Source organism: Epargyreus clarus, unplaced genomic scaffold (assembly GCF_041222505.1).
Source record: "Epargyreus clarus isolate Ecla_fem2 unplaced genomic scaffold, WU_Ecla_fem_2.2 ptg000023l, whole genome shotgun sequence".
NCBI lineage: Eukaryota > Metazoa > Arthropoda > Insecta > Lepidoptera > Hesperiidae > Epargyreus > Epargyreus clarus.
Window position 1 is genome coordinate 12594297 of NW_027332230.1, and position 16850 is coordinate 12611146.

The 16850-nt window shown below is 35.3% G+C and overlaps 3 protein-coding genes across 12 annotated transcripts in view; 1 reads left to right on the forward strand and 2 right to left on the reverse strand.

Annotated features, from left to right (window-relative positions):
- The window catches only part of LOC140752016 (para-nitrobenzyl esterase), a 211306-nt gene extending 198417 nt beyond the window's left edge, over window positions 1-12889 (reverse strand). The window contains exon 1 of the mRNA XM_073086193.1: window positions 12664-12889. The gene's annotated coding sequence lies outside the window, so the exon portion shown is untranslated. The remainder of the gene's footprint in view (window positions 1-12663) is intronic.
- LOC140751485 (uncharacterized) lies at window positions 157-6314 on the forward strand. 5 transcript variants are annotated; one of them, XR_012103360.1, is made up of 8 exons: window positions 157-612; window positions 849-923; window positions 1747-3323; window positions 3410-3618; window positions 3703-3897; window positions 3968-4411; window positions 4882-4993; window positions 5064-6314. XR_012103360.1 is itself a non-coding variant. In XM_073085361.1 (7 exons), exons 1-7 carry the CDS (start codon window positions 399-401, stop codon window positions 4904-4906), a joined length of 2739 nt encoding a protein of 912 aa, XP_072941462.1. In that variant the 5' UTR covers window positions 157-398; the 3' UTR covers window positions 4907-6314. The 5 variants fall into 5 exon arrangements, 3 of the variants coding, with proteins under 3 accessions (XP_072941462.1, XP_072941460.1, XP_072941461.1); XR_012103359.1 differs by lacking the exon at window positions 4882-4993 and having other exon boundaries at window positions 158-612; window positions 5064-5309; window positions 6066-6314; XM_073085361.1 differs by having other exon boundaries at window positions 4882-6314.
- The window catches only part of LOC140752015 (synaptotagmin-5), a 64490-nt gene continuing 55518 nt past the window's right edge, over window positions 7879-16850 (reverse strand). For all 6 annotated transcript variants that reach the window (XM_073086186.1, XM_073086187.1, XM_073086188.1 and 3 more), the window contains exons 5-9: window positions 11594-11826; window positions 10857-11064; window positions 10193-10419; window positions 9800-9945; window positions 7879-9300 (exon numbers count right to left, since the gene is read on the reverse strand). In XM_073086186.1, coding sequence (XP_072942287.1) covers window positions 9154-9300; window positions 9800-9945; window positions 10193-10419; window positions 10857-11064; window positions 11594-11826 — 961 coding nt within the window. In that variant the 3' untranslated portion in view covers window positions 7879-9153. The remainder of the gene's footprint in view (window positions 9301-9799; window positions 9946-10192; window positions 10420-10856; window positions 11065-11593; window positions 11827-16850) is intronic.

Sequence of the window (16850 nt, forward strand, 5' to 3'; positions counted from 1 at the left end):
TTATACATTATTTGAATTTTGAATTATCAATGATTAAATCCTCACTAGAAATAAAACGTTCGATAATCGAACGAATCAGATGTTGATGATAAAAGCAAATTTAACCATTAACCCGTCACTAGTACTTGGTTGTTAAATATTAATATAATCTGTAGTTGTCACTCTTGCTCTGATTTTGATTATTCTCTATTTCTCTCCTTCCTTTTTCAATGATAAAATGTTTCTTGTCAATGATGTATAAAAGCAAAAGAGTATTTATATTTATATTTTATCGTACGAAAAGTATTTACTGTGATTAGTGAATTGTTATAATTTATTGGTATTTACGTAATCATTTAAATTTCATTTGATCAAGGTGAAATTGATGTTATATCGTCATTTTGCAAAATCAAGTCAAGATGGCCTGCGTTGAAATACCAGCACCAGTGCATGGTGATTCCGAAATGGAAGAAGGAGAAATAGTGGACGAAGTTGATGAATTGTCCGACATATCATCTGAGGAGGAGTTTTTATTGAGGCAACGTTTGCAAGTTCTAGAAAACTACAACAATGTCCTTGAGCGTAAACAGGCCAAGAGGACATCGAAGGCGCCGATTCAACTAAACACTGGTGGTAAGTTTCAACGTTATATTTATGTGGTAGTCACCAGTTCAAAATTTACGTTTATAGTTAACTGTTTAGTTAAGTGGAATAATTTGGTTAAGCGACTGCTTATACTCAACATTCAAGACAACATCACGCGTTTTTATATCGGAAAGACTGTCTTCCTATCTATGCATTAACTCCCAGTCTATCCGCATCCGCGCGCCTGTGCCATACATAAAGGAAATGTATTTATGAAATTATAGGACGCAAGTATGTAAGCGGACCAAAACTGCACGCGGACGCAAATCCGCGTGATAGAGAAAAGCCCCTAATAGCAGGTAAGTTGGGGTATAATCGGAACTGCATGAAAATCGTATGTTTGAAATTGTGGCTAAATTAGAACATTGTTTAATAATTGGGAATGTTATGTTTATACATAATTTTCATAGTGTGCTGTGTTATGTTGCTTATTTTAAGCTACTTTGCTATACTTAAGAACTTCCTTGGACGACAGGCGTCCAAGGAAGTGGCTCGCCTTTACTTAAGATCTGGCCGGCAGCAAATTTTAGGGGTGGCAAATATTCATATTTCAAAGATGTTTTTCTTCAAATGTTACTAATAAGAATTGACAGTGAAATTTTATACATGCCCTCTATCTGATGATGAGTGGAAACTGCGGCTAAGGGACACTACAGTAATCAACTACAACTAGGATGAGATTCCTATCTGAGGTCAGACACATATGCACCGCTACCCTTGAGGGCTAAGCTAGAATTCTAGGAAAAGTATTTCTCCCTTACCGCACCCTTCAAGCCAAAACACAGGACTTATTAACATTGCTAAGACGGATGTCCTATATTCTCAAACATAAACACGATATCTTAATAATATTAAGATATAAGTTTGTGGGTATGAGGAGTATACCTATAATATCACACATTTCTATAATGAATTAAGCTAAGGCAGCGAGTGTATTTCTGATGGTAGTTAGACAATTTCTAGTAATATACAAGATGAATATTATTATTGTTTTCATTATAATATGACACACATTTAAGACAAATCAGGCTGCTGTCCGAGACAATTGGAAAATGATTATTATAATTCTATTATTAATTCTTTGTAGGTATTTGACAATTTTTGTAATAAATATATTTTTAGGTAAAAGATCAAGGAGAGAAGAGGTAGTGCTTTGTGATTTATCCGAAATATCAGAGACTGATTTAGAAGATAATAATATTCATGTTTCCCATAATTTTGTAAAAAAAGCTAAACTGGTTAAACCCCATAAAAGAAAAAAGCAAACAAAACAACCCGAAACAGTGTTAAGGAAAATTAAAGACTGCAAAAAGAAAACCAAACAGAATAAGAAAAAAAGTACAAATAAGGTGTACATTAAATCAAGTGATGAATCTGATGAGGAATACTTGAATAAGAGAAAAAGACTAGCAAATGCTGTTACATTGAAAAAGAATAAAAATGATACATCTACATTAAAAGAAAGAATCAATAGGATGTTATTTGGTCCTAGGAAACCAAGCAACATTATTGAAATAAAAACTTCTAACACACTTGCAGACAGACTTGGTATTTATAATAAACTTCCAATAGGAACTACCCAACAGGATAATTATTGTGATATAAGCCACGCAAAACCTGTCATTGAAATACATAGTAAAGATACATCACAATCTGATGCTTTAGAAACTAAACTAGATGATATAAAATCAGACAATAATGTAAAGATTAAGGAGAAAAATGCATCAGAGGAACCTAACATGATCTCATTGAAACAAACAATAAATTTATGTACTGATAATGAAAGTTCACAGGATATCGTTGATTCAGTTGTAAGTGAGAAAGAGGTTGATACTAAAGAGGCAATAAATGAGAATAAAAGCGAAGGAAGTTCGGATGAAGATTTGGAACAGTTACGAGAATATGCTCTTAAAACAAAATCTGCCAAGTCAAAAACTGAAACATCAAATGAAGTTACTACTACTACTACTGCTACTGAAAACAAACTGTCTATGGCGTCTGATGACGAAGACAGTGATACTGCCGAACTTCGATTAATATGCCTGAAATCCACTTTGTTAAAAAAAGCTATTGAAATGAAACGTAAACAGAAATTAAGAAAGCGATTATCGCAATCTACCTGCCTACAAGATGATTTAATGATAATTGATAATATGAATATTCAATCAGAAAACAACACTGATATAGAATCAGTCGATATGGACATTGGATCAGATGGAGAGGAGAAGGCAAAAGAGAACTCAAATACAATGAAGTTGGATTCTAATGTCAATGAAAAAACAAGTCAAAATGGAAATCGTCAGGAAGATGAACTAGATGAAGATGAAGACTTGTTGCGTGCTAAACTATTAACATCTTTAAGTAAGAATCTGCCAAACCTTGTGAACCTAACCTTGTTCACTCCGACAAATGAAGAAAATAAAAGTACCGAAAAAGATAATGAGAAAAATACATCGGTTTCTGTACCCGAAGAAAAGAAATTCATAATCAAACTTGGTGAATCAGATTCGGAAGGTGAACATGAGGCAACTAAGAATCTGACAAAAATGCATATGAAATTAGCCGAGCATTATCAAGATTTCCAATCAAAATTGGATACTCTACTTAAGTCGACACGTATGGAATTTGAAAAAGATACATCACCAGATGTTGCACAGAAACCTGTATTACAAAAACCCGCAGAAAAGTTTGTACCCAAGGTAAGAAATATTTTTATACAACTGCATGATATTAGAAATATAAAAAGTTATTTAGAAAGGAATATGACAAGGGTTGTATTTTTTAGGCAATGAATCATTTACCTAAGTCAGAACAAATTGAGTATAAAAACTTAGTGAAAAGAATGGCGGAGTTAGAAAAGATAAAGCAGGCTCGGCATTCCTTATTAACTGCGCAAAATAAACCATCTGGGAAAGATACTTTAAAGCCTCGAAATGTTTCATTAAATTCTCTGAAGGCAACTAATGATATTGAAGAAAAGATTGCCCTGTCAAGGTACGTAAAATTACTGTTAATGAAGAGTTAATATTTAATATTAATTAAATTTATTGTGTAACTAACCACTTATAAAATACACAGGAAGAAGATCGCAGAGGAATCAGCTAAAGTCCTCAAATTAAAAGAGGAAGCAAAAAAGTTGACACAGAAATACAAAAAAGTATCAACTGAACTTAGGAATATAAGCACTGCCATTAATTTAAATAAAAGGCAACAGAGGGCAGTCCACACGAACTTGCAGCAAATAAGGCTGCAACATCAGTTATTACTAAAAGGGTATATTTTTGTTATTATATTCTTAATTAACATTTTATTAACTTTATTGAATATTCCACTCTCTTTTCAGTTCTCTCAATGTTAACACTATAAACTCAAATAGAGTATTATCAAATAAAATACAGAAGGAAAACAATCCCACACCAGAAGAGACTACTTATACGAATTTGTTGAAATCAGTCAAAGTTAGTTTTGTAAATGATGTTAATAAAAACATATCTACTGTAGAATCTCGATTATCAGTCCAATTAGATGTTACTAATAATAAGAAGACTATTAAATTACCCAAGAGTCCTCCCAAAGGAAGAATTGTTGACATAGTTCCAAATACAGAGAATATAGGGACTAAAACGAGTGAAAGAGAAATAGATACATGTCATCCATTAGTTGAAAAGGGAGGAGGGTTACGTACTGAAGCAGATATGAATACACATATAAGTCGAACAATAGACAATAGTAATGAAACCAGTGTGGATGATTATAAATCTCCCCTTGATGCTTTCGGAAATACCACGTAAGTTATTGTTGTAAAACGACGTATACTTGTAAGTAGCAATTTCGCTAGATTCCAGTTATATGAATGTCGTTTTGATATCATCAGTTGTTGTGTATTTAATTAATTTTCCGCCATTAATTTATGGGCAAATAATTTTCCGCCATTTTATAAATTTTGAAGATTCCGTATGTTGTGAAAATATTTTTGACATAGTTTCGATTTATCAAAATTTATGAATTGAACGAATTATTACGAGTTGCAACCGGATTATTTTTTCTAATGTGATATTTGAAAATAGCAAACTATAAAGAAGAGTAATACATTTTTGATTGTGTTGAACATGGTTATTTACACAGTTGTTACATTTACTCTAAAGAAAACTTAAAAAAAAATAAGAATGGCGGGAACTTAGTTGCCAACCTAGTAGACTTCTCGTTGTGCTTTGCAGCCAATGTTTTAATGTAATCTTTAACTGGTATTGCTTCTAGCTCAGTTAATGGTATGTTTGTCTGATGATATGATATTGATACTTAGCGAAACTGTGTACGATACGAAGATCCGTGGACGGCATGCGTACGGACATCGCCGCAGCGTTGCGATGTGAGTATGCAGTTAACTGTCCACACATCTTCATATATATGTGTAATAGTGTAATACAAATGTTTTTCAGCTGGGCGGAAGATCCAAATGCATTTCTCTGTCCGTACGAAGTTGGCGGTAGCTGCAGAGATCCCGACTGCAAATATCTCCATCCTAAAATCCCATCCCATCACTAATACAACAGACTCAGACGCACACACAACACACATGCGACGAACATTAACGCTACACATATTATCCTTAGATATCCATATATTCCTTATGTCCATGTTATGTCCCTGCGTCAGTCTGAGACGAGGAGAGTCGGCGACTATGTGTAAAGTATTTATGTAGATTTTATAATATCAATTTTGGTGAACGTCGTGCATGCTTTTCCCGCTAAATGTATGTCAGTTATTTATTAGTTTAATTTTTAAAGATTTTTACTCTTTATAATTGAACTGGATAACACTGGTCAGTAAAATTAGTATCGTGCTTTTGAGACTGATTTTGAATATATTTGCGTTGATTACTAACATCGGTTCAGTGTTACTTATCCTTGGTTTAGGTGTATGATCAATAGATTATTTATTGTTACCATCTACCAGCTTTATTAAATAGAGCTTTTAACCATGCCCTTAAAAAGGTTCATGTAAAGTACAAAGTAATGTGGCGGGGTAATAATTATTTATTGGTGAAACCTGATGTTGGGCTTTTCCTGATTTGTCATATAAACCTTGGGCTTATGGAAAACCTTATCAAAATCTCATTAAATAACAAGTTACATTTTGTTGACCAGTGTAAATCGAATGAAAATTGTGTATTTCCTAGTCATATTTCTATTTTATTATACATACAATCACAGTTTTCACCTGAACATTTTATGTCTGAATTATTCTTGCATGTCTTTGATAAGGACGAATAAAACATAATTTTATCTTTATCGGGTTATAAATTTGCTTGTACTTTATGATAATTCGTTATCTTTTATTTCTTTTTACTTTGTTTCACGTTTTGAATATGTTATTAACTTATTAATGTCTGGAATGTTCATTTATTCCTCATATTTATATTTCATATTATGATATTCTAGTTGGCGCAGTTCCTGCGAAGGCGTATTCTGCGGCCGGTAAGTTTCGAGTAAGTTTAAACTAGTGAATTTGTAGTGTTCTAAACTATGACTGCCATATATCATCAAGACTGCATCGTGTCGGCGTTCATGGTAAAGTGACTGTGACACTATAGATTTAAGTGAATTATTTTCTAATTTTGATAATAAAGTGTACATAAAATATACGGAATATGTAAAAAGTTATGAATAAATGATTTTAAAAATTGTCAATCAGACTTTTATTTCAAACTACCAATCAGAATGAAACAAGAACTATCTTTATAAATAGACATTTTATTCAGATGTTGTAAAAGAAAATACAAAGTAAAATACTCGTTTTCACACAGATACACTTAGACAAAAATACGTATATTTTAGAATCAAATTCGATATAATTATTTATTAATAAAAATCTTATTTTTTACTAAGGAAGAGATCTCAGTGACTAGATAAGTTACAGTGAAATAGGTACACACTGTAAGATATAACTGTGGGCTAAAAGGTATCGAAGAAAGTAGTTACAAGGTTACACGAATATCTACATAATATATTGTGCCGAATGGACAATTTTCTGATTATATCGTCCAATTAAAAAATATATACTTACATATATACCATCATATAAAATTCAAAAATCTAATTCATAAGATATTTGGTGTTTTAAAAGCTCAATATATTGAATAGGTACATACATATAATAAGTATTAAATTTGTATAATGTAATTAATGTATAGATAAAATATTCAATAAAACTTACATTAAACTCAGTTCATAATAGGTATGTAAATATACAATTCCATGATTAAACAAAAGTAAATATAGATAGGCATATGCATTTATTTAAGTAACCTTTTCGTTAACCTGAGTAGATAGAAGATAGGTCGTTCAAATTTAAATGCAATATTAATTTATACACTTTGCAAACTTTAAAGATATCGATAGTGTAAGATATCTTTGGTGACATAAATATATTCCCCTTTACAATATGATTTCATTTAAGCAAATATTTATTTGCGTCTCTTTGAGGGTATGTCGTAACAGACCGAATTGTCTGTTGGCTGTTTATATACCTACTTACAGTCTAAATCTCCAAGGAAATTATGATTATTAAGTTATATATTCATATCTAGATACATTTCATAAAAACGGGTTCCTCTAATACAATTAACACGATAGAATAGGTCCTTTTTACTTATCGATGCTTATAGCCGTTAGTGTTATTTTTTATAGCATCATGCAGCCCAGCTGATAAGTGTCAAGACTCGCATACACTGCCGTAGCTGTCTGTTATCAACCGCAGATAGGATATTGGTAGGTACCTCTACTTCTAGAAGTCCCAAAGGTGCATCGCTAGTTGAAGTTGGTTGCGAGTACCTCGTATAAATCCACTCCTTACTAGACCTTTCAAACCATGAACATAGCATAACACTGTTTTAGTGCACTATTTTCCGGTAGGGTCCAAAACCAAAAAGAGTTAACTACTTTTAAAACTTTCCTGATTTCACATTCACTGACAATATTTCTGCATAACCAACAGCTATAAACACTGAAATGTGAAAAAGGCCTGGGAAATGGTAGAGCCCACAGTTAGTATTGGACATTTAGATAAAACACGTGAACAACTATTGCAAGTAGAGTTAAACTGTTCTTACCTATTAAAATATTAGCTTGTGTCTTAAATAAATTTAAGGTAATGCAATGACACAGATATGATCTCTGTTTCAATAACAATAATCATAAAAGTGATTAAATCTACTTGTGCTTTTAATCTCATAGAATCTATAAGTTCTATAACATTTAAAGTAGGTAGGTACTTATTTTTTTTAATCTACACATAGGTTCCACACGCAAGTCGTTGTTTATTATTTAAATTCCTTTAGGGTTTTTTTATTTAGTTTGCCTAAGAGACAAATAATTTTATTATGTAAAAACAAAAAAGAAAGTGAAGCAAATCAAAAGTACTTTTATACCTAGTAATATTTCGTAGGGGTAGGTACTTAACTGAACATGGCATTGCTCGGCCAGAAGTCGTTATGTTAGTTGACTTGGATAAGCAAGTTATAAATGGGCCAGTATTGCGGGAATTTACATAAGATTCGCCTTATGTGGTAACGTCATTCCGTCTATGAAACAACAAAATAATGATTCAGGCAACGTAGGTACGGCATAGTCATGGATCTACTTCAAAATCAGTAGGTACATTAAGAATGAGAATACCGATTGCTTTCGTTTATAGCGGTAATACATTGGACATACCTACACTCCAACCTGATAGTAAGTGGTCACTACCGCAGTGACATCTTTAACATGAGCACTTGGAGAGAAGTGTTAATTCGTCTCATAAAGGTCTTTCGTTCCTTTACGCTACCAATGAAAAGACGACGATGTTGACGTCCTTCCACAAACCAAGAAAAATAATGCAGCCATATTCTTTAATGTTCCTTGCCAGAATTTTGGCTAAGTATGCTTTACATGGCCATATTTGCTTGACAAAAATGCTCATCAATAGACTGGGCATTATGGAATACCTACAGCTCCACAAGCGATAATCACTTAATGCGCTAGTGTCTGACTGTTAGGTGGTCATGGCCTAAATGCTATTTAAAGGGAAACATTCATATTTAAAATATCATGGAATATTTAAAGAATAGCCCTAGTTAGTAGTTATGCCGAATTATTTGATATATTGGAAATTTCTGTTTCAATAGAGCGCGGTATTAATTACTACGAGGGCGCGGTTGAATCGCAGTCAAACTCCCTTCTTAATGAAATGACGCAGATATACAGAATAGTTTCGAGTACATCTGAGTAAGAGACAGTGGCGGATTTACCAGCAGGCTGAGTAGGCTTCAGCCTAGGGCGGCATATTTTTGGGGCGGCAAATTTGGGGACCGAATTTTCTTTGCTAGTTCGATCCTGCCTTAAACGTGTCACGAGCGCGCGAGACGAGCAAAAAAAAAATGACAATTGTAGAAGCAGGGGCGGCAAAAACTGTACAGCCTAGACCTTAATTTTTTTAAATCCGCCACTGGTAAGAGATCATATCTGGCCAGCGCACGCGGTTGCCAGTCTATCTGAGAGTGTGCCACATCGCGACGGCCTTGCGTGTCTCCTGCGCCATCTGCGCCCAGTGCCGGCCCTCCGCCGCGGGCTCGGCTGCCCCCACACAGCACCACCCCAGCACTAGGTTGTTGCTGCCGCCCGTCACTACACACACCTGGGAAGAGTGAAAGGTTTATTGCATGCCAAGTGACACATCGAAACACCATAACTATGTAGGTAGCTACGTATAGCCCTCACCAAGCTGCTAGTCCGCTCTAAAGTTGCTGCGAGCAGGTGTAGTCAAACAATTTGCTATGCCGACGCGATTCATTACTATATTCAGAGCGGACTAGCAGTTTTACGCGGACTTTAGTTGAATAATACTTAGCTAATGATCCCTCAATAACGCCAATCTAATCAGTCTCGTACCTTCTGAATTCGGACGTTTTTTGTAGTATATTTATTATTTACTTACTTCATGACCTGTCTTAAATACTTAATTAATACTCCATCAAGCCCCCACTCTGTTCAGTGTTCTTTTGCTTTAGTTATTTTTCTTTACATTCTTCACATTCTTGTAAAATTAAATGTAGTCTACATAGTCCATATTAACTCTAAGCTGTTAAGCGTAGCGACATTTTTAAATGATCAAGCTTTCGCGGATACTTTATTACCTCAATGGAAGCCTCTTGGAGATTGGCGGACGGCAGACTGAAAGACAGAGCCTCGTTCCACACAGGATTGTTTATCTCCCGTCTGTTCGACTTCTTCTTCTTCACTCGCTTGCCATTCACGACAAGATACACCTTCACGTACACATCTGAAATAGCATTTTTGACAGATAAGTGAACGCTACCCAAACCAAAAATACCTAGGTTTGTATTTTGAATAGTATGTGTCTAAGACGCACATAATTAGACACGAACAATTTAACATATTACCTGCTTTACACGATCGTCATTTATTTTGATTATGAACATAGGGACTGTCTAAAACTCTTCTAAAGTTCTTTGGATGGATATGATTCGTAAAATAAGTACTCTAAAATACCTAATTATCTCTCTTACCAAGCGCATCCTTTCCCTCTTGTGGTGGTAGAAGATTACGTGCTTTCAGAACGACAACAGTGAGGCGTTCGGCTGACGGCAGGAAGGAGAGGGACAGCAGCAGCTCTTGCAACTCCTCAGGAGGACGCCTCTCGCGTGACAATTCCGCCCACACTTCCGCACCACCAGCCACTTCAACACGGGAGAGCGGCACCTTCGCTGATCCCATCACTTCGTTGCGTGAGAATCTGGAAGTTATACCAATTGGATTTACTGGATGAGTGTAATGAGATGAGATGGCTGGATATATGAATGAGTGAGAACAAAAGGAATGTGATTATCGATACTATTCCAGATAAAATAAAAAAGTAATTTAACTCTAGAATGGTTTATAACATAGGTGCTTTCAGCAAACTTAGTACCTAGGTAGCTACTACCTCCTTTTTTGAAGCCGGTAAAAAGTGGATGGATCGATATTTCTCAAATACCTATTATAATTTAATCCGGACATCCGCACTTTCGCTGAAGTCATTAATGTCCTTGTCTACATATTATATTCATGACCTACCAAAATTTCGCAGTGATTCGTTTATGAAGAACAACAGCCGACCAACAACATCTACATAATATTGATGAAAACTATAACAGTTTCTGTAATTATCATCGTTGTATTCAAGCCGGTTACCTGTCATAATCAAACACTTGCAGCAGCAACGTCTTGTCACTGAGCTCGTCATGCGACACCGGAAACTTGAAGTGCTGGTCGAAGAAGGGGTTTGCCTCATTCCTGTGCACTGGCGTTTGTCTCACGCGGGTGTCCACTTCAGGGAGAAGGCTCACACGCACGTAGGGGTCGTTGAACCCACCTGCTTCGTAGCCGGCTAGGTCGTGAGCTGGAAAGATTTATCTTTTATGAAATTGAAGTTGCAAACGAGCATTCTGCTCATCTGATGTTAAATTGAATCATTGATGAAACTGTATGATTCCAGACAGTTATTAATAAGCGGTATCTGGTCAAAGTTATTTATCCACTATGCAATGGTTCAGGTGCTGTATGCACATAAACATATAAATTAACCATTCTTATTTTGAAAGTTTGACCGATTTTGGACTAAAGAAATTGTATCCTTTTCTAATTCAATATTATTAATTTAATGTAATTTTAATTAGAATTATTGACCTTAAAACCTATGTCATATTTGCATACCCTTTTGGTTAGGATAGGAGCACAAAACTAATGTATTCCATATATAATGTATTTCACCTTATCCTGCAATAAATAAATGAATTGAATTGAATTGAATTGAATTGAAGAATTCATGATGATGACGGATAATACAAAAATCGCGTAATAACTTCTTTGGCAACAACATATACCTTATTAAAACAAAATTATACTTTTATAATAGTTTACAACCGCACCTTCAATCAAATGAACTTCCAGATCAGATCTATCGAAGTCGTACTTCAGCCGCAGGTGTATCCTGCCGAGCGAAGGTCCAGCCCCTTCTAGCTCGATCATGAGGGGCGCTTCCCGCTTGGTGTAGAGATCTGGCTGCAGAGCCCCCAGGGCGTTGATTGTGGCGCATGCTCCAGGGCTGAGAGGTCCTAGACCACTGCTGCTTTCCACTAAGGAGTTGCTTCGGTCTATCCTCCTAGAATAATAAGGTACAATAAAGGTGAATAAAAATGTTGTGATCTATAGGTACGAGTATCTATGTCTGGTAGTTCCAGGTCAATAATGTTCTCAAAGTTATGAAAAGTCTACTAAACAACACTTGGTCAGCAAAATCCGTGGATAAAAACGTCATGACATATTCACTTAATAAACCTTCAGGACACATTTAATAGCGTAAGTGTAGTGGTTCATAGCTTAAAACCTTTTCGTTCTATGGAGGTTCTTACTGACACAGCATTGTGTCGACACTGAAAAAGAAAGGGAATGTTTTTTAAGCTATTGCATAGCTTCTATCGCGGGCCTTGAGCGTGGAGACCGAATCCAGAAATTCCGTAACGAAAAAACCTAACACCCCCCACTACGACCGGCAGCGGTGAGATTTGCATACTGCATAAATAGAATAAATATATAATCGTAATTGTATAAGTTGATAAAAAATGCTATGCAATAGCTCCGCGGCAGTCTCCGAGTGCCACATGTATTTTTTAAGATTGGAGTAGTAAACAAGTTTGCAGAGGTCCCTACTCCCTACCCATAGAAATCTATGAATTCCATATAAAATAGTTTCTACCTTAAGCCGATCACAGAAGCGTTGCCAGTTTTCAGAAATGTCGGTCTAAGAGTAAGCGGATAGACATAACTAGAATGATTACATATCTATTTAGGTATTATATGGTTTTGGACGATGCAGCAAATTTGTCGATGAAGCTATGTGACAAGAACCCTTACATATTAAAATAATAAAAAACGCTTTCAATAAACGCTTTCTACACTCACAGCCCCACACTAGGATTCCCTGTGGCCATGGACACACATCATCATCATCATCATCAACCCATTACTGTCCCACTGCTGGGCACGGGTCTCCTCTCAGAATGAGAAGGATTAGGCCATAGTCCACCGCGCTGGCCAAGTGCGTATTGGTAGACTTCACATAACCTTAAGATTTTTTTTTTTTTTTTTTTATAAATCTCTCAGGTATGCAGGTTTCCTCACGATGTTTTCCTTCACCGTTTAAGCAAGTGATAATTAATTTCTAACATTCATGGACACACACATACACAAAAATTCACAAACATCCAGACCCAGAAATAGAAATCTAAATTCATCATTTAGATATCTGTCTGGCCGGGAAACGAACCCCGGACCCTTTGCGCGTCAGACCGGTATGGTGACCGCTCTGCCAGGCGGGTCGTCAATACGTCAATATCGTCAAATCGTCAATACGTGCAGATTCATAACTGTAACCTGTAGACGCAATAAAATTAGTCCTCCATTCGCATGGGACATAATTTATGCGAAGAAGGCGCCACAAAGGCGCACGTATTACATGTCAGCAAATCACACGGCAAAACGAATGTATTAAGTCACTTACATAAAGCCACTTAGAACAAAGCGAGCACTGATTGTAGATTTGACCAATTATTTTCCCATTAATTTTCTTCACGACCATTTGCCTACCAAGTACATAATAGCTATTTTTATAGGCGTCATTTTAATGTTTATGATTTGCGTTTCGGCGTGACTAAGCCGAAAGTAGGTTTAGTATACCTATAGTCTCCAAAAAGAGGCGTTGAAAAAACGTCCTTTTATTTGTGAAATTTCGCGCCTTCTAAATGTATTTTTTTTCGTATACATATACATTTATTTCTTGCATTTGTTTTCTCAGTTATTTTAATGTATCACCCACCACATAATTTCTTCATCAACAAGGGTTAACTGGTGGAGAATGCCACTAGGCGTTAAGTTCACCCTTTGTAAGTGGTTACAATAACGTTTAAATAAATAAAGAAATAAATGATCAGGGTTTTTGATTTTTTTTATAATATAGGCGTAGCAGATGATTTTTGATTATTTTTAAGATTATGGGGTTGCTTTTAAAGAAACTTTAGACACTTTAAAATTTTCACCTCACCCTTTAATGAAAGTTTCATGCATATCGGTTCTATAGTCTCTGTAGATCATATAATTTTACATTTCGGTATTGTGAAAACAAAACACACGCAATCAATTCCATTTGATTAACTATGATTACATATTACGTACATTTAACATTACATAAGTAGGTGGTACGTAATGGACTTTATACCTACCGAAATTACTAGCAGTTTCGTGTTATCACAGCCGGTCGCGATAACACGTCAAATGGTATAATTAATTCATGCAGTACGTACAGTCAGACCCAAAAGTAGATGAACAGATTAAGGTTTCAAAAATACCTATACTATACCGAAACTTTTAGACGTAGCTGAACCATAATTTGATCATAGATAAGTATAAATAACTCACCGCCTTGTAATTGAAGGAAGCAATTAAATGGCTTAAGCAGCTGACAATTCTGTAAGCCATGGAACAATGCCGACACGAAATCGAAGAAAAAGTGCGGATAAATATCGTTTCATTCGTAAATGATCTCAAAACTACATTTTTTAATATTTTTCAAACGCGAAAATAGATGACAGTGACAATTTCAATTGAAAACTGGTTACATTTTCTTGTTAGGTGTGAGTAATCTTTACTAATCTACGGAATTAGATAAACGTCGTAAAATTTCAAAAGTAGGTATATGAGCACTACAGTGTCAAAAGTAGCTGAACAGTGACATACCTATCATATAGTGACCTTATCCATGTTTGCACATACTGAGTTCAGTTACTTTTGACGCATTAGTTATCATTAAATTTTGACGCTTTACGATGTTCATATAATTACGACTAGCTAGGGATTTTTAGCTACTTATAAACCTGTCCGTGTATAGATATTTTTGGAATTTTCATCTACCCATCTACTAATGAAGCTGACTGTACCTATATCATTAAACTTTCGGTTATGAACATGAAATATTAACTACACGGAGTAACGGGTAACGACCAGACGTTATAGCTTGAACGTGTTTCATAATTAATTAAATTGGGAGATTCTCTTCATTTCCTCGTTATATTGCGGATGTACCAATTAATTGGGTAAGGGTAGATATGATATGCACAACATAATATGAATTTAATATTACTTTGCAATTATCAATTAATTTATTTATTCTCATAATTATCATTTTCTCACCTAAAAGTATGGAGTTTAGGTTTTCCAAAATCATAAACAGTGTGCGCGTAATAGGTAGCACCTACTTACTCGGAAAAACATAAAGAGATATGACTGAATTCCAAGGTAATTATTTGAAGGTGGTTTACTACTTGTAGTCGGCTCCCAACATATAGGTAGGTACTACGCTGGATCACGACGTTAGTAGTGTCCAATATGAGCAAGGACTTCAGAAATAAATAGTTAATCAACATTTATATCAATTATTATTCTTGCGAAGTAATCGGTGAACGTACATACTCGTACATACAGAAAATAAAACGAAAAATATATACGCCCTCTTTTCTTCCAAATCTGAAAAAACTATTGTTCATGTTAAATACTCCTGTACTTAATTTATTAACATGAGAAAGTAGTAGTTTCCTTTTAGAATCAATATCAGAATAAACGCAGACCCATAATAAGTAGTTTTATTTTTCGTTTAATGCTCAGAGACCATAACTTAAGCAATAAATTTTAATAGGTACCTATAGCCATACTTCGTGTAGTGTAGGTATCAGCGTAGTTAATTGTCTTTTTTTTTTATAATATAGGAGTAGCAGACGAGCATGCAGTCCACCTGATGGTAAGTGACTACTGCCGCCCATGGACATCTGTAATCAACCTCAGATAGGATTGGATATTCCTACCTGAGGTCGGCCACAGATGCGCCGCTACCCCTGAGGACTAAGCTGGAACGCCTCGGAAAAGTCTGTCTCCCTTACCAAACCCTTCAAACCTGAACACAGCAGCGCTTAACACTGCTGTTATTAGGTAGAAATAGGTGTGGCGGTGGTGCCGCCGGAGTCGAACCAAAATGGGTTCTACCTTCTCAAATAATATTATGTTAAGTTGCTAACAAAACACATGTAGCCTGTATTAAAGGTGAAGCGTATATACTGTAACAGGTTCAGGGACTAGGTATTTTACCGGACTAGGTCGGACCTAGTCCAGCTTTTAATATGTACCTAGTCCAAGAATAAGTACCTAGTCCGAGATCAGATTGTACGCGTGTCGCGTACATGAACCATAAATAATGATACTTTATGGGACTAGGTGGAACAGGTTTCTGGATCACGTATTTTTAAATACTAGGAACAGGCATACCTAGTCCCAAATATACCTAGTACAAGTAGTCTAGCCTGTATCCACACATCAAACTCTGTCACAAACATTGTCATGTTATATTTAGTCAGGGTTATTATTAGACTGAAATCCAATCAACGGGTCTTACGACATGATCATCCCCTGTCTACGACAAAATTACTCCGTCAGCTATTAATTTATCTTTTATGACTTATTTGTTTGCACTGAGATCGTGAGCGCTCAAGGGATTTGCTAAAATTAAGCAGCGTTATCTAAATCCATATATATCCATATCCATCTTCATATAAGTCACATAAGTTATTTAAACTTCTAAAAACTGAAAGCCTATTTAAGTTGATTAAATTACAATTTATTTTACCTATTTACACAACCCTTTGCCTTTGCAGAAATAACAAAGTAGGTATCTACCTATTATTAATTTATATTTATTAATTTTAGTCTATGGTACCTGCTGTAAAGACACCCCCTATGTTAAAATCCATCAATTCGAACTGGTGTAGGGCGTGCCAAAGAGTGATACATAGGTGAAATATGCTCGAAAAACATTACCTTCCGCTATCGGATATAAAAGACGAATTTTATCTTATACACTGTTCACAGAAACGCAATATTATATTTTTTTTTATTAACAGCGGCTGGTTTTTGCTTATTATCACTCAAATTATAAAATATCAAAGTGTTATTAATTTTGTATCAAAAAGTACATTGAGAACAGGAACTCCGCGCTAATTTCCCTATTTCCATACTTATACGTAAAATGTAGTAGGAAACGATATGTCGGTCACATGTATTTTATCGACAAGTTCAAAGTCAGAG

What these genes read in the sequence shown, in the direction of transcription:
- LOC140751485 (XM_073085359.1), top strand. Translation starts at nt 399, where the DNA reads ATGGCCTGCGTTGAAATACCAGCACCAGTGCATGGTGATTCCGAAATG. An exon ending in GATTCAACTAAACACTGGTG is followed by an intron (nt 613 to 848) that starts GTAAGTTTCAAC and finishes ATGAAATTATAG; the next exon opens with GACGCAAGTATGTAAGCGGA. An exon ending in GAAAAGATTGCCCTGTCAAG is followed by an intron (nt 3,619 to 3,702) that starts GTACGTAAAATT and finishes TAAAATACACAG; the next exon opens with GAAGAAGATCGCAGAGGAAT.